The sequence below is a fragment of the Monodelphis domestica genome, chromosome 4 (genome assembly GCF_027887165.1).
Source record: "Monodelphis domestica isolate mMonDom1 chromosome 4, mMonDom1.pri, whole genome shotgun sequence".
Taxonomy (NCBI): Eukaryota; Metazoa; Chordata; class Mammalia; order Didelphimorphia; family Didelphidae; genus Monodelphis; species Monodelphis domestica.
In genome coordinates, this window is record NC_077230.1 from 4,694,173 (window position 1) to 4,716,262 (window position 22,090).

Below are 22,090 nucleotides of genomic sequence, written 5' to 3' on the forward strand. Positions count from 1 at the left end.
ATTTATAGGATTCATCAGTTTTACCGTTCATTAGACCTCCTAACAGACTTCCCTCATATATGAAATCTATCTGGTATCCTATAGACACATGCTGAGCCAAAAGAAAATATTGAATTTTTAAAGATTTCGCAAGTCCTATTCTAGTACCTCATTGTGACACAGGGAAGACTCCAGGATCTCAAAGGCCATCGCAGCATAGCATAAAGTCTGGCCATCTAGAAAGATCTTGAATACAGGCCTTTCCGTGGATATCTATGTGTCAAGAATCATCCTAAGTTTGAAGCAGCCCATCAGAAGGATGAAGTGGTGGGAAAATGCTGGGTTTGTAGTCAAAGAACGTGAGTTCAATGTCGACCCTGTCATTTACCATCAATGTGGTCTTGAGAAAATCATTTAACCTCTCTGAATCTCGGTTTGGTCAAGTGTAAAATGAGGGGCATTGAGCTAGATGACCTCTAAACTGCCTTCCATTTCTGGATTGAGGATATTAACCCAAACTTTGGCAATAGGTGAACATCCCCCTTTTTCATTATACAAGGATAGTCTGCAAAAGCGTAGAGGGGTTGTAAAATACATGTATTGAGGCTATGCTAACATCAGGAACATCACAGATCAAGTAGTGAAGCATCTTTAAAGTCTAAAATACACGTTAACTGCCATTTTAATTGTCCTCTTATTGTCTCTGTCTACCAACTAATTAATTTTCCTAAGCAAATGGTATTTATTGTCCACCCACAGCATTCAGAGAAGTAATCTAGAAAGACACAAAATAATGAGAAGACAGGATCTTTGTCTTCAAGGGGTTTATCATGTAACAGCATTTCCCTATACTATTTTTTCTTACTTAGACGTGCAACTTCAGATCCCCGATAATAAGCAGGATAGCTATGAACCCACAGAAGGAGAAATAATAGCTCTGTCTAATTCAAAATGAAATGCCTTCCTTTAGGTTTTATTTCTCTTCATGGAGGCCTAATTACTGGTTCCAGTACCGGCCAGTTATGGCATCCAAAGCCATATCTAGTTGTGGTGCCAGCACCAGTCAATGAGCATTTATTAAATTTTACAATGTACCATCACAGTGCTAAGATACAAATAGAAAGAAAAAGAGTCCCTGCCCTCAAGAAGCTTACATTCTAATGGGGAAAGATAACACACAAAAGGAAGCTGAAATAAGGAAGCCCAACAGAGGAAGTTCTCAGTTCAGTCTGGAAAGGAATGAGACATGACTGGCCCGGATGCCCTCCTTAAATGCAGGTTCTGGGAGGAACCATTCAATCAAAGAGAGAGTGAAGGGGTGAAAGGTATTGCCAATGTGTGAATTATATGGTTGCAATAAGGCTTCAGGATGAAGATCTGGGACATGGTAGAAGAGGTCCAGAATATGGAGCACCAATAAAATGTGACCCATGGCAAACTACAATCAATGGATGTGCTCCCATAAACTTTTGAGGCAAATTCTTTTGAATTGTATTAAAGAGACGGTGGAGAGAAACCCTGAACCTCAGGACAAAAGGCCCTATGGAAGGAAAAAAGGCATTGCTGGAAAGCCTATCAGGAAAAAAGAACACCATCTATTAGCTTCCAATTTTAGCTAACAGAATGTTAAGGTCAATAAGGGACACAAACATGAATCTTCAAAATTTCCACACTTTAGGACATATCACTGATCTCTTCACCCATTACAGACTGCCAATATGATGAATATCACATCTTTGACACTTTATGGGCTTTTGTGTGAGTAGCTCTAAACCTGGTAGCCCTGAGTTCAAATCTAGTCTTAGACACTAACTGTGTGATCCTAGGCAAGTCACATAATTTTTACCTACTCTGATTTCTACATCTATGGAAAAAAAAATTTCTTCATCTGAAAATAACACCTATCTACTAGAGTTGTTTTGAAAACAAAACGAAATATTTTAAAAGCTCTTTGAAAACTTTAAAAATTATCTTTTCATTATTATTACTTACCATATGTATTTTTATATATGTAAGCATGCATATATAAACATATGTGGGTGGATATATAGATATATCGTTAGGTGTTCTGAGAGGTCCTATCATTCTAAGATTACATAATTCTATAACATAGGAAAATTCACATTATCCCTTTATAAATTAGAGGGAGGAGAGAGGAGGGAAAGACTAATTCAATTATCTAGAAGTCAAATTTCTCAATATGGCAGCCTTTGCAAATGTCTTGGAGCTTTCTCTTTATTCTGTTGACATAAAGATAGCTGTTGGGATTTGATTTTTAAAATATCTAAACCTTCCGAGAGTTAATGCTCATGCCAAGGTATCCCCACCTCGTCCATACACACATACAAACCTAGAGTGTAAGGGGGGGATAAATAATTCTTAGAGATTTCATTCCACATTAACAAGGCACTATAATACTCTAAGGTATAAAATTAGAGGAAAGCGATAGCAAGCTGAACTATAATCAGTGATGCCATATATCAGTGAACACTCACTGCCTTAGAAGGTCACAAAGCTGATTACTTTCTAAATCCCCTTCTCTTCTCACCTCCCAGGATATCATAGACTCATAAGGAACGCTAATGTCAATGTATCTACCATGAGAAATATCAAAGAGGAGGAAAAGGCATTTAACAACTTAGCAGAAGTTAAATCTTGGCACAGAAACCAGATAAAACAGCTGGCATGAGCGAGAAGTTTTCTTTTCTAAAATGGTTAGTTTGGTCTTAGATTACCCAGTACAACACAAACTTTTGTGTCCACCAAGACCAGGAATAATCTAGCTCTATGAACGCCTTGATGATTAAGAGCCAGTTCGCGATGCTCTTCTTCTGAAAAAGAAAGTTACTAATGTTGTTGCATTCAGTGGGAATCCATTCTGCTATCTGGATAAAATGTTGGCTCCTATTGATAAGAGAAGAAGGTTTGCAATGTCTAGAGGCTAAATCTATCCCCAGGAAAGGTAAAAACGTTGTGTTTGGCATCACAGAAACAGCCCAGCTAGATAGGAAGAAGTCACATAAAGGATGCCTCATTGCACTACATCAGTAACTAGGTAAATAGCATTTGAGGGAACTGAAAAATTTATTCAATATCCAAAACCAACAAACTAGCCATTTTTTCTTTTCTTCTCTCCAAATCCCAGCTAATGTCCTGGAGGGAGACTCAATGGAACAGGATGTAGAAAGCCCAGTAACCATTCACCAGCCAAAATTGCCCAAGCAAGCCAGAGACGATCTCCCCAAACACATCAGCAGAGACCGAGCGAAGAGAAAAATCCAGAGGTACGTGAGGAAAGATGGAAAGTGCAATGTTCACCATGGCAACGTGCGGGAGACGTACCGTTACCTGACTGACATCTTCACAACGCTGGTTGATCTGAAATGGAGGTTCAACCTGTTGATCTTTGTTATGGTTTACACCGTGACGTGGCTCTTCTTCGGCATGATCTGGTGGCTCATAGCTTATATCCGAGGAGATATGGAGCACATAGAGGACCCCACGTGGACTCCATGTGTCACTAACCTCAATGGGTTTGTCTCCGCTTTTTTATTCTCAATAGAGACAGAAACCACTATCGGTTACGGCTACCGAGTCATCACAGACAAGTGTCCTGAAGGAATTATCCTCCTTTTAGTCCAGTCTGTGTTGGGGTCTATAGTCAATGCCTTCATGGTAGGCTGCATGTTTGTAAAAATATCGCAGCCTAAGAAGAGGGCAGAGACGCTGGTGTTTTCTACTCACGCAGTCATCTCCATGCGGGACGGGAAACTCTGCCTGATGTTCCGGGTGGGGGACCTGAGGAATTCCCACATCGTGGAAGCCTCAATTAGAGCCAAGTTGATCAAATCTAAACAGACCACAGAAGGAGAGTTCATACCACTGAACCAGACAGATATCAATGTGGGGTATTACACAGGGGACGACCGTCTCTTTCTCGTGTCCCCGTTGATCATTAGCCATGAAATTAATCAACAGAGTCCTTTTTGGGAGATCTCCAAAGCGCAGCTGCCCAAAGAGGAGCTAGAGATTGTTGTGATCCTAGAAGGAATGGTGGAGGCAACAGGTAAGAAGGTTCTTTACATTCTTGGGCCTTTGTGATGTCTGGGTGCATTCGTTAAGATGGGCAAGCACAATTAGTTCCTAAGAAAATTCACAGTTTAAGGACAAAGTGGACCTAGAAACTCTAGCATAGTTTGTTCATTTTTAACCTTTGTAATTCTTTTCTTTAAGAAACCAGCCTGGGACCTAAAGGTTAGAATCAAATATTGCTGTAAAAGGAGCCCTAATGTGTTTTGAAGTTGGCATTATTTCGTCATCTCCTCTTTAAAAAATGGCCCTGTTGTCGTGAAAATAATGAGAAAATTCTGCTCTATCTGTAGACTATCTCTGCTTCGTTCATTATCAGCCTAGGCAGCTTTTAAAGGAAGACAGACAGACGGCTGTGACCGTCAGTCTTGAATCTTCTTTGGGAGATATTTGCAATCCCTTTCCATGTCCTATGTGGTCGCCATTTACTCAAAGAACATGAAAATGATTCTAATCTACTCTCAAGAAACACAGCTGAATAGGAACCCATAAGAACCGGAACATTGTCTAACTATGTAAGTAAGCAACAAAAATGATCACATGGGCCATAATCTTATTTACATTTCTACTGACAGAACCTTATTATAAGCCACCTTTCATCCCGAGTGCATAAGCAAGCAGAAGTGTTCTAAGTGTAGATTCTACATACAGCCTACTGTCTAATAGGGTTGAGTCTTGAACCTTGTTTGTGCTTCTATTGATCTCTGCTTTAAGGAAGCTTTCATGAAAGCTGCAAGTGTGAGTAAGCAAAAGCGTATTTAAATTCTATCATGTGAGCTCTACACATCTTCCGCCTTCCAGAAGGGAACGTGTATTTGTCAATATTGATCCATTCTGGCAGCCATAACAAAAGCACACACTCTTTACCAGACCCACACTATTGCTCTTCACAAAAGGGATATAGGCTCTCTTTGGGGGCTTCCTTGGCCAGCTCTCTCCAGCATGGGAAGATCGGATCCCCAGAGGAGTTCGTGGCTCCTTCCGGTTTTATGGAATGAGCCTGTGGGCGCTTCTTTTTCTAAAAGTAGCTCATGAGTCCTTTGGGGGAATTCAGATCCTCTGGAGAGCAATTCTTCCCCCCTCAATCCCCCTGGAATCAAGAAGTCAGGAGGCAAGGCTAGAAGAAAAAAAATTTCATCAGCACAAATGGATTGCCTATTGCCAGCTAGGTAATAAAAGCCAACGAGATGCAGTCACATAAAGAATTTTACCCAGGGGGGCATCTGGGTGGCTCAGTGGATGGACAACCAGGCTCAGAGACAGGAAGTCCTAGGTTCAAATCTGACCTCAGACACTTCCCAGTTGTGTGACCCTGGGCAAGTCACTTGACCCCCATTGCCCAGTTCTGACCACTCTTCTATCTTGGAACCAATACACAGTATTGACTCCAAGACGGAAGGGGAGGGTTTCCAAAAAAAATAGAATGTTACAGTTTTCAGGTCAAATTGCTGGAGGCTAAAGGAGTCAGTCCAGCGAGGCTGCTCTCCTTGGAGGCTGAATCCTGAGGACAGTGTCACGTGATGTAGGGGGCACCGTCGTCCTCTTGGGGTCCTCAGGAAAGACCCGAGGTCCGCTTTGGTGGATGGGGAGGTTTTCTCTACGGTTAATCCTGCTCCAATACGCAGCTGGCCGCCGCCTCCTTCAACCTCTGCACACAATCCCGTCACTCTTCTTCAGTCTCGGGTTACGCTGTTCCCCGAGGGATGCCCCGCTGCAAACAGCCCGAACAGGGCCCAGGTCTGTGCTCGTCTCCGGGAGCGCTTTGCCTGACGAGCAGCCAATACAGCCAGCGCTATTCGAATGACGGGAAGAGCCCGGCCATCATCTGCCGCGTCAGCGGGGCGCTCCGGGCAACCGACCTGCCGGGAAGGGCGGGAGGAAGAAAAGCCCCGGAAGGCCCAGCGGGAGGCGCCGAGCTCACAGCGTAGGGCCGAGACCGCTCGGAAGTCCGGTCCTTCGGGCCTCTTTCCCTCTCGGGGGCTCTTCCTGGCCTTCCAGGCAGGGTGTAACCAGCACTAACACCCCGAGCCTTGGCCGGCTCTGCTCCCTCCCTGCGGGCGCTCAGCTAGTCCTGCTCTTCGCTCGGAGTGGCCGCTTGGAAGAAAGAGCGAAGCCGGGATGGAGTGGCTGGGCCGGCTCTCCTCCAGGCTCTGCTGCTGCTCCATGCGGCAGGGTAGTGCACCCTGCCGGATCGGCCGGAGAAGCTGCTCTGCGGCCTCGCGTGTTCACGTGCTCTTTCCGCCTGGAGGTCCTGGAGCTCCAGGTCACCTCCACTGAGTGCTCATCTCCCCTTGGACCCCCGCCCAACCTCCATTTTCCCTCCGCAGGAGAGCTTCCCAAAGACCTTGGCCCTCCTGCTGAACAGCTCCTTCCTGCCCACTCGCCCAGCCACAGAGCCCCGCTCTTCCCCATCTCACGGGTCTGTGACTCAGACAACTATGTGCATGTGGCCGCTGCCCCGAAGGCGGCCTTCGTCCACGGGGCCTCTTCCTAGGCACTCAAGACTCCCAGCCATTTGTTGTAACCGCCCTCACCTTCCATGTTAGAAGCAATACTGAGTCCTGGCTGCGAGGCAGGAGAGCGGTGAGGGCTAGGCAAAGGGGGGGGGGGGGGGGGGGGGCAAGTGACTTGCCCAGGGTCACACCGCTGGGAAGGGTCTGAGGTCACATTGGAACCCAGGACCTCGTGTCTCTAGGCCTGGCTCTCCATCCACTGAGCCATCCCGCTGTTTCCTCTCCCAACCGTTTTTGACTGTCAGAAGTCTATTTGTTAGCAGAAGGCTTCCGCTTTTATGTTTCCGAGTCTCTGCTGTAGCCCATCTAGACCAGCGTGTTTTGCTCGTTTCTCCGGGAGATCCTCTCCTGCGCACGCATAAACAGAACTCTAATTTTTCATTGTTCTTGCCGGTTCTAAAGGTGAGCTTTAACTTTCAAAGACAACTTCTCCCCGATTGCTTGTGAGCTTTGGAACACGGACCGCACCAGACCGAAAACTCGGGAAAGTCTGAATAGAATACAGCACTCTCCTGGGAAGAGAAGATGCCCGGAACCGGGTGTCGCCTGGGATGGAAGAACAAGGATCGATCGAGAGTCCTTGGACCTCCGGGGTGGTAAGCCCAACGCGTCCATCTTGTAGAAGATGAAACTTCTGCCAGAAGGCTAACCCAAGGTTACATGGGCACTAAGTCGCAGAAGGGAAACTGAGCTCAGATCCTGTGGAGTCCAGCTTTACGCTCTTGCCACTGTGCCATCATTTTTCACAGGTTGGTCGTGAGGAAAGTATTCTGTACATCTTAAAGTAACATATAAGGTCGGCTATGGGATGCTTAGAATCAGAAAGACTCATCTTCAAGAGTTTAAATAGGACCGCAGAAACTCCCTAGCTGTGTGACCCTAGGCAAGTCATTTAACCCAGTTTGCCTCACGGGTAAAATGAGCTGGAGAAGGAAATGGCCAACCCCTCCAATGACAGCCAAAAAAAAAAAGACCCAACCCAAATGGCATCACAGAGAGTCTGAAATGTTTTGTTTTGTTTTGTTTAAACCCTTACCTTCTGTCTTACACAACTAGGGAGTGCCTGAAGGTGTGGACCTTCTGAATCTGTCAATGGACCCAGGTTAAGAACACTCTCCTGATAGAGGAGACCCAAGATGGAGGTGTTATTGGATCTGGGGTTCGAAGGATGAAGAGGCATTAGACAAGAGAAATTTTGCTTGAGCGAGGTGCTTAAATTTTTGATGAATGGATGACTGAATGAAATTAAATGGTTCTCCAAAGGAGGGATGAATAAACCAAAGGCACTGAGGTAGCAACGGGGGACAAGGAAATTTCAAGTAGTGACCAACAGACAAGATCTCCTACCATGATGTAATACTTCATAGAAATACAATAGGTAATGGAATCCCTCTAACTCTTGGGCTTGGGGCACAGTAGGACATCAAATAGTATAGAAAAGACACTAGGTACTTTTCTCTTAAGATACGCCACCTCTCTGGGCCTTAGTTTCCTCGTCTGCAAAGTGAGGTTAGACAAGATCATTTCTAAGATCCCTTCTTTTTCTAACAATCCATAATTGAAGAAATATTTCTAGCAATGGTTTTTGCAGTCTATATGTGTGTGTGTGTGCGTATCAGAGGTTTAAATGATCTGATTTCCAGAAAATAAAAATATACCGTACTATTAAACATAATTGATTGTAAAAATGAGAAAATTGGCCATGGAAAATTACAAAACAATTATAAGTAGACTAAGTCATAAATTACCTGAGAATTAGTGTCTTGCTTCCTTGAGTCTGCTTTTTATAAGGATTTTTCCTAAGAATTATCTATTACTTACATTGAATGCAAATTACCAAGAGTATCAAAAGTTCTTCAGAAAGGCTGAAGTTGAAAGTGTTGAGGGTTTGCCCAGAGAAGTCTTTGGGGTGGGGGCCTTGGAGGGGTTCGGAACTGCTGTTCAGAATACCGTAGGAGCCCAGGGGTTCATCGAACTTTCTATGTGCCATCCAGGCTAAACTTGGAGATTGATAAATGTTGAGCACCTAAAGGAAGGCAAAAACAATCCCTGCCCTCAATGAGTTCATACTACAAAGGAGAGAAAATATACAAACTACTCTACATATCATCTCCGAGCACAGGAATGGGATTTTTGGAGGAGGAAGTAGACTTCCAGAAAGGCCTCCTAAAGAGGGAATTTGGGGTTGAGTTCTAAAGAAAGTCTAGGAAGCCAGGAGGTGGAAATGAGGAAGAAGAGCCCCAGGCAGGGGTTATGGACTAAAAGACAGTTAGGAGTCAGGCGATGGAGTAGCACGGGTGAGAAAGAGTAAGCAGGATCACGAGGACCTAGAGAGGAGTAAGAATAGACAGAATGGAGCTAGGAGGCAGCCTGATTCTATTGAGTAGAGAGAAGATTGGAGGGAGAGAGAATGAGTTCTTTTAAAAATGTCTGCAGGTCATCTAGTTCAAGATGTCCAAAAGGTTGTTGGTGATGCAATACCTCTACATGGGGGAAGAAGTGAGGAAAAGGAAGTTCGAAAATCATACGCCATGGGATAGTCGTTGACATCCCGGGAACTGATGAAACCACTGCAAAGAGAGTAGAGAAAAAGGCCAAAGACAGACCCTTGGGAATACCCATCTGAATAAAGATCTGGCAAAGGCCAGCAAAAAGGAGGGTCAAACAGGTGGGCGAATGTCAGGACGTGAGGAAGAAGAGAGAATATCCAGGAGAAGAGGAGAACCGACAATGGCAAATGCTGGTTGAGAAGGATAAAGATCAAGAAAAGGCCAATAATAGAGGAGCAGGTAAGAAATTGTTGGTGATTTTGAAGAGACTCGTGTCTGTTATATAAAGTCAGAAGCTCAACTACAGAGACATTAGAGGAGAATTTGAGGAAGTGGAGGCAGCAATTATAAATAGTGTTCTAAAGAAAGAGCCACAAGAGGGAAGAGATTCAGAGACATAGAAAGGGGATGGTCGGAGGGAAAAAATTGGGATTTTTGAGGATGGAGTCAATATTAATGTGTTTATTGGCAGCAGGGAAGTGGTCAGTAGATAGGAGGAATTGGAAAAGATGGAGGTAAGAGAATTCTTCAGGGTAGATCACTCAAAATAGCACAGGAATCTTTACCATACTGATGCACATTTGAAGAAACTTCCTATTTAGCAATAGTTACTTCAGTTTCCCCTAGTGGTAACTACTAAAGCTCAGGTCAGATCAAATCGGTCACATGGCAATGTGTTTTAGCCACATCATAAATTCTCCTTTTTGTTTTTTTTAATATTCCGCACTTAAGCTAAATGAGCATTCCCATACACAAAAAAAATAATTATGGTTTCTTTTCCCTTTTAAGTACATAATAAATTCAACATGTAACTTTCAGAACTAGTGTTTGTGTGTTGTTCAATTCTTATATATGTATATATATATATATATTTAATGCTTCAAAGACCTTTTGTTTCTTCTTATTTTCATGTTTTTGTCAACCCCTTTGCTATTCCCCTTCGCTTTCCCAAACTCTCACCCAAAGGAGGAAAAAATAAGAAAAACAAAATCTTTTTAACAAACATAACGAAGCAAAACAATTTCCTGTGTTGACCGTGTCTGAATTCTCATTCTTCACCTCTATTTCATCATCTCTCTTAAGAGGAATATAGTATGCTTAATTTATCAGTCCTCTGGAATCACGCTTAGTCATTGTATTAAATACAGTTCTTAAGCCTTTTTAAAATGTTCACCTTTTTCTCAATGATATTCCTTTTTTAATTCTTTCACACATTGAAAAAGATGAAAAATAACAAATTCCTGCACGCGCCCTCTCCTAAATGTGTATCTCATTCTACAGGTTGAATCTGCCATTTTACCAAGAGGAGGCTGGGATGTTGCTTGACCGATGGCATCTAGAACTGTAGTTAATTACTACTGATAATAGTTCTGAAGTCTTTCAAAGTTGTTTCTCTTTACAATGTTTTTGTATTGTATAACTTGTTTTCTTTGTTCTACTAACTTTATCTGGGTTTGTTCATGCAAGTCTACCTAGATTTCTGTGACCTTGTTCCTTGCTTTCTTTTAGTGCAATTCCATTATATTCCTAGATCACAGCCTGACTCAATCATTCCACCAGTAATAGTTACATCCTTAGTTTTGACTTCCATCTTGTAACAAAAAGCTACGATCTATACTTGTACATATGGTTACCGTACTTAGTAACTTTGGGAGTGTAGCTCCAAATTGCTTTCCAGAATAGTTAGACCAATTCAAAGCTTTCCTTCATTCACACGCACACAGTGAAAAAGAAATGGTGTTTTCCCTTTTTGTGATCTTTGCCAATCAAATGCGTCTGAAGGGGGGCCTCGAATTTGTATTTCTCGAATTACTAGAGGTTTGGAGCATTTTTCATGTGGCTGTTATTAGATTGGATTTCTTCCTTCCTTTGAATGTTGGTTTATATACCTCAACCATTTATGAATTTAAGCCTGGTTGTAGTACTTGAGTATTTGAATCAGTTCCTTAGATATTCTCAAGCTCTCCTTAGAAATAGAAAACAATGTCTGAGCCGTTCCAAAGAGATCATCAATTCAGTGTATATTTCTGGGAAGTAAAGAATAAAATATTTGACCAAATATAATCAAATGAAAGAGTACTTATGAAGTTTTATGCCTGTTACAGAGTGGTACTATATAAATGCCTCATATCTTCCCTTTACTCCTTTCCCCCCTCTCAATCACATTCACAAACCTTTTGTGTGAATTACTAGATGTGGAAAAATTGGGTCATTCTCCCAAAAACAGTTACTTCCGTTTTAGAGAAAAGGTAAGTTCACAGAATTCACCGGTGGCAATGATTTTAAATGCTCAGGTTCTTTGTTGGCAGTTTCCATTGTCATTCATTGCTTTTTCATGTGCCAAACAAAACTCTAGTTAGGCAAAACGACATTCATGAGGTAGTTGGGTCCAGAAGCGTAGGACTGGGCTCAGATAACAAAGAGTGAAGCTGATGGATCTGGTTATTCTATCATAACGATGGCATTGCATATTGTCGGTCCCAGGAGCTACATTATTCGGAGTACACCTGTAGAGTCAGCAATATTTTATACAGATGGGATCAGAGACTTTAACAAGAAAAACAGATGTATCAGCAAGAAAAGATTGCAGTTGGGACTTGGCCCTGAGTGTGTTTCACAGAGCATTCAAATTGCTATTAAGCACTATAGTACTGGAAAATCATAGGTGGTCTAAACAGTTCTTCAAACCCATTCTGCCTTACACGGTCTTCCCTATTAGATCTTTTGATTAGAAGTCAAGCAAAGATGTGCATTGTAACCACTACTGGTAAATAAAATGCTAGAAGTTCTAGCCATAGTAATTTTGCAATAAAAATTGAATGAATAAGCCTAGGCAAAGGAAATACAAAATTAGCCATTTTTATAGATATTATAGCAAACTTAGAAAACTCTAGAGGGTTGTGAATTTTAGATTTACTCCACCTTGCTTACTCTTTAGAATTCTAGCAACCAGGAATGTATACACCCCCACTTAAGGATTAAGTGTGGAGGAGGAAAGTTGTGCTAGCAAGTGACAAATCAGAAACAACTGACTGACCCCCTGGGCTATCCAAAGCCAAGTTTAAGCCACCACTGGTACATGTGAGGCACAGGAAGTGATATAAAGAATTGCCTTTATATTTCATGTCACTTCCTGTGAGAGGGACTTTTGGGATGGAACTTGGCTTGGAGGGCTGGAGTGTGGGACCTCAGACTGCTTCCCTTAGATGACCATGTGGTGAGTATTAAGGCTGACTCCCCTTTTCCTTGGCTCTTTCTGGAGGCAATAGCCTCCAAGGAGGCCCCTCATCTTAGAGGAGGCCTTATGGCTGGAAGCCAAACTAGATTTAATCTTCTGGGAAGGCTCCTTGGCTAAGGCCTCTGAACTCCCCTGGCTCAGATGAGGCAGGAACAAATCTTCCCCTTTCCCTCTCTCTCCTTCATTCTTAATTTCTTCCTTCTATTGTAAATAAACCACAATAAAATTCCTTCAGTATTTCATTGGTATTTAAATTTTAAATCCCTGGTGACCACTAAAAAATATATTCAGTCTCAACCCTAAAATTTACCCTTATCAGGGTCAACTAAAAGTTAATTAAATATGGAGAAAGTGAAGAAAGTATATCACTTGTAGCATTCATTTCTCAATAGAACTACATTTTAGCAACTGGGAGACCAAAATTTCAATTGAACCATGGTCCAGTTGTTTGGATAGGAATATAACTAGCCAATGTAAGATTACCAGTTCTAGTAATTGGTGGATCTATGCACTAATCACAATAAATGAATGAATCCTTTTAAAATGTTTCTGAATCAATAAAAAATAATTGTGGAAAGAACAAGAGCTTCTAGGATTGGCTTGATCACTGGCTTGCTGTGTGCTCATTTGATAATCTCATTTGATACATAAAATTGTATATAGTTTCTTCTTTTGCAAAATCATAAAATCATAGATTTAGAACTACAAGAGACCTCAGAGATTATCAAAATAGTTTATGCATTTTGTAGTTATTTGGAATTGGATTTCCCTTTCTATTTTTGCTTCTTGGGTTCTGTTATTATTATATGTAAATAGTTATTTCTAAGAGTTTATTTAATAGCTTACAACTAAGGTGAACACTGTAGTCTATTTGACAGTGTGTCATCCCCTCCCCTCCTGGATGGCTGACTGGTTGATCAACATTCCTCATATACCACAGTTTCATCCTTGAATGTCAATAAAAGAAAGTGGATGGAGCCTACCTGTGTCTTTTGGCATGGACAGCTGGCTGGAAGGGAGAGGTGAGGAAGAGAGAAAAGATGCCCATAGAATAGAGCCACATGGTCTGAGAACTTAGAGTAAGAAAGAGATTTAAATCTCTGCTTATCTACCTTTTCTATTAATAAAGTTTATGAAAAATTAATAAATGGTAAATATATTAATTTTCATTATAACAGCTTGGCAAACCACATTGGTTTGATTCAGATTCTTAATTTTCTTCTGAGAGAAGTTTTGGGTTAGTGCCTAGGAAAGCTCAAGGGGGATTTTTATCTAAGCTGCTCATCTGCTTTCATATGCTAGACACACCTTGGCTGAGAGAAAGAAGCAGAGTGGTCTAGCCCACCACCCTGGATTGGTGAGAATTTCCCTCCCTCATGGTTCTCCCCCTCCCATTTCTTTTAGTTTGAATGCAGGTAGGGTGATAGAGAATGGGACCTGAGCCTTTTGCACACTGGGGGCTCTAGGACCCAGCAGGAACTCCTTATCTTTCACTTTCCACAGCACCTATACCAAGGTGAAGCTGACACAGGGTCTAGTTGCTGCTTCACTCAGCCCAGTGCTGCGCAGCTCAGAGAAATCCCTTAAACTGCTCTTGGAGGTACTTCCAGACTGTGGGGGATTGGAGTGAGGAGACCCTAAGACCTAGCCTCCCACAACTTTGGAACCTGACGGTGAGGGACTAGAGTAATGACTCAGGTGTTGGGGAGGCCTGTGCTGCATTTTAAATCCTGATTCCACTTAGGGGCAGGCAGTGAGGTTGCTCAGTGGATTGAGAGACAGACCTGTGGACAGGAGATCCTAGGTTGAAAATCCCACTGGCAGATAGGAACTCCCTCCCCAGCTCCTGCAACTTTGAAAACATGTGACACTAGGTTACTTCTGGGGGAGGAGAAAGGACTAAACCTTTACAAGGGAGTTTTCTTTTGGTTTTTCTTTTCTTTCTCCTTCCCCCCCCCCCTCATATTCCTTCTAGGGCTTATCTTATCACTCTCTCCCTGCCTTTTAGATAAGGCCTACCCTCTAATATGTTGTCCTGTACACATAGTTGCAGTGCCACCCTATGGCAAGAAGTAAAACTGCAGAAATTGTAAAAGAAAATTCCTTTGCTACTGCTACTAGTAATCTAGAATAATGATATTAAATTGAATACATTTAAATAAAAGGATTATTAATAGTTAAATGTTAATAATATTGAATTGAATTAAAAACAACATTTCTAAAATTGAACAAAGCCAAAATTAAATCAAATTAATTAAATGCAATACTAGGGAATAATTTTAGAACACAATATTATTAATGCTACTATCAATAACAGTAATTATTAAATTTCAATAATTATTATTAATCTCTAACAACTATTATTAATTAGTAATTATTATTATCTATATTTTATATCTGTTGTTTATTATTATTTATTATTATTAATTAGTAATAACAATAACAACAATAATTATAATAAATACATATTCGTTATTGATACTATTTCTGGGCAAGAATTACTTAGTTCCTTACTTTAGCTTCTTATTTACCCCACTCTCATTGCCTTCCACAAAAACATTGAAGAAATTTGTGTCTCCATTTTTTTATGTTTTTGGAACTTTTCATTGTATAAACTGACCATTTAGCAATTCTCAGACTATCTTAAATAGTCAGATTAAGACAGACTAGATAGACACTATGGGAAATACTGCAGCAAATCAAGGGAAATCAGGAAATATTCCTCCAGATTCACCCCTCCATAAAATTTTTAATTCTTGAGGTGATACTAATCTTCCTAAGGAGAATTGGATGACCAAAAGGAAGCTAAAAAACTTTGTAAAGCCTGGATGGAAAAATCTTTTACCTGACCAAAGTATGGATCCTTTGACTTCAATATCTTAAAAGATTTGAAGTAAACCATTAAAAACAAAGATGCTAAAGATTATAAATACAGGTTCTTGTGGGCATATCATGTTGCTAAATTAACTATTCCTTCCAGTGAGGAAACCATTCTTCCAGTCTATTCTGGCTTAATTCCTTCAGTTCCTCCTCCTGAACCCTTCAATTAGATCTAGCAAGAAACATACCCTATCATCCCACCTGGATTGTGAGGAAATCTCTCCTCATACTCTCAAACCACAACCTGAATCCTTCAGCTCTTCTCCCTGTCAGACCTTGCTCATTCCCCACTCCTCCCATCCCCTTTCCTCCCAATATATCTCTCTACCCTAACTTACCATCCCACTACTCATACCCTCCAGAGTTTCCTCCTTCTCACTACCCAGTGCCCACCCTTTTCCCCCTATACCTACCATTCCTATCCTTATTCTCTTAGCCATCCTTTTCCCTACACTCCTTTCCCTGACCAATCCCACCCACCTTACTGTGACTCCTCCTCTAGACCTCATTCCTCTCCTCCCAGCTATGCCCCTGCTTGGTCTATTCTCACTCCTCCTCTCCTCCTCATTCCTCTTAATGCCACCCCTAGCCCCACCCCTGTTCCTCTCCTCCCCACCCCTGTTCCTCTCCTCCCCACCCCTAACCTAACTCTGATGTTTTCATCCTGCCTCCCCAACTCCTTCCTCTCCATACTCCCTCCCCTCCCCTACTAGCCTCACTACAACCCATTCCATTGAAATCTAGAAAAGAAGCCAAGCAGCAGTTACCATAGATAATTTGAATAAACACCTTTTCCCTCTAAGAGATATTTCTACTTATAATAGATGTGGAGACTTAGTAGACATTAGATACCATACACTTTTCTCTCCACAGGACATTGAGAGATTTAAAGAAAAAACATCTTCTTATGAATCTGAGCCTGTGGTGGATAAATAAGATTGAAAGCATTTTCTACACATATAACCTCATGTGGATTGATGTGGAAGATTTTCCCCAGGCCTTGCTAATGGGAAGGGAAAGAAGTAAGATTCTTTCTCTTGTTAATCAGACCCAGGGAGAGGGAATAACTTGTTGGCCAAGTGAAAATCCCAAATGGGACCCAAATTCAGAGCAAGATTGCTTACAACTATACCAGGCTAGAAAGGTATTGCTAAAAGCTATGAGAGCTTGTTCTGATAAGCCTGGTAAGTGGACTAAATTCAAAAATGTTAAGCAGGAAGATAATAAAAAACCCTCTCAGTTTATGGATAGGCTTATTGAGCTAGGAGGAAGGTACATAGAACTGGATCTTGATAGGGAAAGGGATATTAGACAAATCAGAATACAATATGTGAAAAACAGTTGTACAGTAGTTAAGGATTATTTTATGACTAGCTGTCCAAACTGGCCTAATATGGACATTAAAGAATTGAAAAATGAAAAAAAAAAAAGAATCGAAAAGAGTGGCAGTTTATGCTTTTGAGGGACATAAAGAAAAGGAAGAGGACACTGATTTGACAGAAACATTAAGGAAGGAAATAAAGGAATTAACTGCTAAACAGGGAGAGAAGTATAAAAAGGATAAGAAGGATAACTACTTTAGTGGAGACATTAAGGAAGAAAATTTAAAAATTGACCAAAACAGTTGGAAAGGCAAAGCAAAGAGAGGTCATAACTTCCTTACAAGAATCCACAAAACAACTACTAACATGTTATTTTCGTGACAATGGGGGTCATGTAATTATGAATTATAAAAAGAGAAATTGAGAAAATAGCAATAGAAGCTTCAGGAATAATGATATTAATAGGAGGAATAGTAATTCGAAAGAGGCAAATAAAAACTCACACCTAAACATCTGTACTCAGTGTGGGAACACCCCTTCATAATGGGGGACCCCAGAGGTGTGGACAAAGAAATCTAGATGACTAATGGTACTTGGGAGGGAAAGGAACCTCAAAGAGTCTACATGTGAATTTTAAGCCTTTTCAGACCCCTTTTCCTATTGATGTTAACTGTTTCTTTTTGTTCCCCTTCCCCTAATGAAGTAGTCTCTTCTCTGTAACACAATTCTAAATACAAGATGTAATTTACTATTAACCACTTCATAAGTTATCAAAATTGAAATATTCTGTTACACTGTTTTTCTTTATTTGTGTCTTCCCTATGATTTTACTGAAGAATATCATTGTAAAAGCCCATAAACAGCCTTTTTGTTCCTTTTTTGCTTTTGTTAATTGTCACACAGGGATGATGGATGAACTCCATCAAACCGATTTCAACCTGTATACATTTTGGAGAATTTAATTATCTAATAATCTCAATTGATTTTAATGGGTCTTCAAAAGTGATTTGTAGATATTTGGGAGCATCCCTACCTCTGACTGATCATTTGCCTGCCTCTGAGTTGTTTGTAACAAGGGGTTAGGGTGCACTTGTAGATGAATTTAAGTGCAATGACACTGTTGTAATTTCCCATCTATGCATTTATTGAAAACGTAATGGATGACACATAAAAACTGTTTTTCACTTTTTAGTCCTCAGCTCCATGTGAAAATGAGTGGGACATATTGGAGACAGTTCTGTTACACTGTTATAGTCTCATACCAAGAGGGAGGGAGTTGCCCAAGTGGCTTAGTTACCCTGTAATGTGTTATAATCTCATCCAGGAAGTGGGGATGATTTTTCCTGAGAAGCCTGCTAGCTTTGAAATAAGTGTATTATATTTATAACTCTTCAGCTTATTCTACCCTTCCACCAGGATAATCTAGATTTTGGGAGACATTTTTTGGACCCACAAGGATTTCATCGATGGTATAGAGGTTTTCTGGTTTCTCTCCTGCCAAATTTTGGAATGATGGTAATAATAGACTTTGTTAAAAATATCTCAGCCAAAGTTGGCTAAATCTGTAGAACATGTGACAAATATCCATTAGTTCATAGGTTTTTGAATAAGGGTTTGTTTGCTATTGTCATTAAATGGGCTCTTATAATTTGGGGGATTTTGGTACTTCTTAGAATCTGCATTAGGTGTTGTACTATTGTTTTTAAAAGACTTTTTTACCTGGTGAAAAAAATCATGTACACTCCCACTATGGATCCTGGCCAAGTAAAGAGGGAAATAAATCTCATTTCTGAGTGAGCATCTTTTGTGTTGTGCTCCTGTTCAGTTAACACATTGTCACATGGAATGTGAAATATGAAATTATGATTTTTTTATTATTTTTTATTTATATTGCAATAGGATATTTGATTTTTTCTTTCCTTTCTTTTTTCCTATCCTTAGTAATTCTTGAAGTACATGAAATCAGTATTAATGTTTTTGACTTGAAGGATAAAGTTTACAGTATAAGTTTACAGTATCAATTAACCCTAATAACTATGCATACCCAAAAGCTTTAGACTATGGAAACCTGCAATAAATTAATAAATGTTATGGAACTTGCTTGATGATTATGTCTGATTCCAGGAGAAGGGAACCAAAGAGCCAGTATTATATGGTACCAGGTAGCATAAGGTCAAAAAGGACCAAACCAATTCAGGGTATTATTGAACTTCTATGCCAATGCAAAAGGACTTGAGCCTCGTGTGAGAGTCAAGGTTGAGGCACTTGACATTTGTTAAGATGCAGGACTCCTTGTACGACACTCCTTGTGCAATAATCTCAGTCAAGTACCTCAGGTTGGCAATCATCCTGGCTCCCCCTATCTCTGACAGTGAAGATACAATCAGACCAGGGAATGATTTTTCCCCTTTACTGCTAAAACCTAGTCCCTTCTCTCTTATGATTTGGCAATTGTCTGTAGTCCTGGCTGCAAATGGGTAAAGTGCTATATCATTGCAATTGTCCTACAGGCTTGTGGGAAATAAATCACTTTAATTGGGCCTTGATAGTAATTTTAGGACCTGTTAGAGGTTTATTTTTACTCAGAATTTTATACAAGTAAGATTTTTACTTTTTATCATTTTTGTACTTATTTTTGTATACAGAATTTAATTTTTGTTCTTTTATTTGGGATGGGGGTGTTTGTTTATTTTTCTGACAATTGTTTCATATACCTCAAATCTCAGCCATGTACCCCAGGGTGATTCTGGTGTTGGTCAACACCCTCCTCAGGGGGATTGTGTAATTATCCTAAAATCCAAGATTTAAAATGTTTTGGGAAAATTTCAGGAAAAGAAACTTGCCCACATTCTGAATCAAAAAAAAAAAAAGCAGATCCTTTTGGAGAAGGTGCTGTAAAGATGCCTGCAGAAGCCACACACTGCATCAAAAGATCAAGAATGAACTTTGGGATATAATTAACTCAGCTGAAGGGGGTTGAACATACTTATTCTGAATGTAAATTCTTATGCCAAAGGGCACTGCCCCCTCACTGTCATTTTGTCAATGTGGCTATCAATCAGTTTTTGTATTTTTCTTCACATATTTCCCTCTCATCTCTAACTATTGTAGCTTCCTCTTAGAAAGTGCAATATTGTATGTACTTTTAGCTAGAAGATCTTTAGAGATATAAGATAGTTATGTTTGAATGATCCATTGGGGAAACTGGTCTCCCAAAGGATCACATGGGGGTGATTGAGTAGAAGGAAGTTCATCCCCTCCCCCTCCTGGAGGACCAACTGGTTGATCAACATTCCTCACATACCACAATTGTGTCCTTGAATGTCAATAAAAGAACGTTGGTGGAACCTACCTGGGTCTTTTGGCATGGACATCTGGCTAGAAGGGAGAGGTGAGGAAGAGTGAAAAGATGCCAATAGAATAGACACATGGTCTGAGAACTCAGAGTAAGGAAGAGATTTAAATCTATGCTTATATACCTTTTCTATTAATAAACTTTATGAAAAATTAATAACTAGTAGATATATTCTTTCTAATTATGACACAGGATTCTGTTCAAAAATTTTGAGTCAAAATAATGATATTGATCTATAATTTTCCTCCTGCATTTTATTTTTCTTTGGTTTACAATTTTAGTATATTTGCCTTATAAAAGGATTCTTGTAAAGTGCTTTCTTATTTTTTTAAATAATTTTTGAACTACAAGTATTAGTTGTTCTATACAATTTTGATAGAATTCACTTATAATAGTTCCATTACAGATAGTTCAATTTACTTCTCTATGGCTGTTTTATTTAATATCTCTCTCTGGTCTTATAATAGTTTGAGTATTTTGTATTTTTTATGGCATTCTTCTGTTTCTTTTGTGTTTTCATATATATAACTCTACATGATAAGTATTATATTGCACATAACATTATGTTTTAGCATGTAACTGTGTATTTAAATTATCATTTTATTTCTTCTGATTTTATTGTGATTTCAAATTTCTGAGCTACTATTTTATTGATTTTGTTTTTTGTCTTCCTTATTTTAACCGCTTCATCAAAGACTATTAGACTTTTCAAAGAATCAATTTTTACTTTCATTTATTTATGTGGTTTTTGTTTCCAAATCATTCTTTTATTCTCTGGTATTTAAGATATCCCTTCTTGTGCATGCATATTTCATCAAGCCTCTCTTTCTTTTTTTCAGTCCATGTTTTAAAGAATGTTACATCCCAGAAATTTTGGTACATTGCTTCATTATTGCCATTTTTGACATAATTATTGTTTATTTTACTTGGGTTTTGCCTCATTCATTATTTAATTTTACCTCTGTATTTGTCTTTTATCTGTGACTTCTAAACCAAAGACTATTTTTATTGTATTATAGTCTGTAAAGATTACATTTATTAATTCTGTCTTTTTTTAAATGTGTTTTCACAAGCTCTGTGTCCTACACACAGTCAATTTTTTTTAAAGGTTTCATATTGTTCTGAGACCTAGGTATATTCTTTTGTCTTCTTATTTAAAAAAGCATTTAGTTCTAGTTTTTCCAGAAATGTAGTCAATTCCACATCATCCTTTCATTTGAAAGAATACCTAAATCACCTCTGGAAAAAACCTATGGTTACCAATTCCAAAGATACATTATAGTTAAATGTAACAATTGAGGAACTACACACACTACAATCAGAAGGAAGACTTTCAAATACAAAGAAAAGGAAATTAAAACAACACAAGACTATGCTACACCCACACAGAAAATGGATTAATGTATTCAGAAAAGCAGTGGAGCTCAGGATGCAGCCCAGGATGACCTACTCTGCAAATATGAGTTTAATCACAAATAAAAAAAGATAGATATTCAATAACCAAAGAAGAGTTTGCAATATTTTGGGGGGGAAAAACAGAATTGAGCAAATTCTTTATTTCTTGAATACTCCAGAAACAGAAATGCAGGAAGGGTGAATGAATGGAACAGCCATATGCAGCAATATTGTGACACCAGAGAGACTATGATCTACTGTAAAATATAATTCATAAAAGTCTGCATAGCATATTTTCAGATATTGACTAGCTTTCCTCCTATGTATGTATATTTGGTTTTCATGATTCTGTTTTCATGATTCATGTTTTCAAGATTCTGTAAAGATAGGAAAAGTAGGCATGACAGTCAGTTGTTACGATATTTGGCTGTCTTTTTAAATAACAATGATTTTACATTTTTCCAAGAGTTTAGGCCAATATCTATAATAAATATCAACCAAAAATGTAAACAAAGAATTAGCATAAAGCTAGAGCAGCATATCAAAAAGATTATAGATTATAACAAAGCAGGATTTATACCAGGAATGCAGGGCTCTTTCAATGTTATGAAAGTTATCAAACTTATATAACTGAGTATATTAGTAAAAAAAAATGCAGATTATTTTATCAGTAGATGCAGAAAAATTTTTTTATAAAATATACCACCCATTTATGTCTTTTATTAAATTACAGAAAGGAAGAATGAATGGACCCTTACTTAACATAATAA

The 22,090-nt window shown here is 39.5% G+C and overlaps 1 protein-coding gene across 3 annotated transcripts in view; it reads left to right on the top strand.

The window, feature by feature from the left end:
- The window catches only part of KCNJ6 (potassium inwardly rectifying channel subfamily J member 6), a 192,604-nt gene that overhangs the window by 109,118 nt on the left and 61,396 nt on the right, over positions 1-22,090 (top strand). For all 3 annotated transcript variants that reach the window (XM_056797073.1, XM_056797072.1, XM_056797071.1), the window contains one exon: positions 3,125-4,045. In XM_056797073.1, the coding sequence (XP_056653051.1) occupies positions 3,125-4,045 (921 nt within the window). The remainder of the gene's footprint in view (positions 1-3,124; positions 4,046-22,090) is intronic.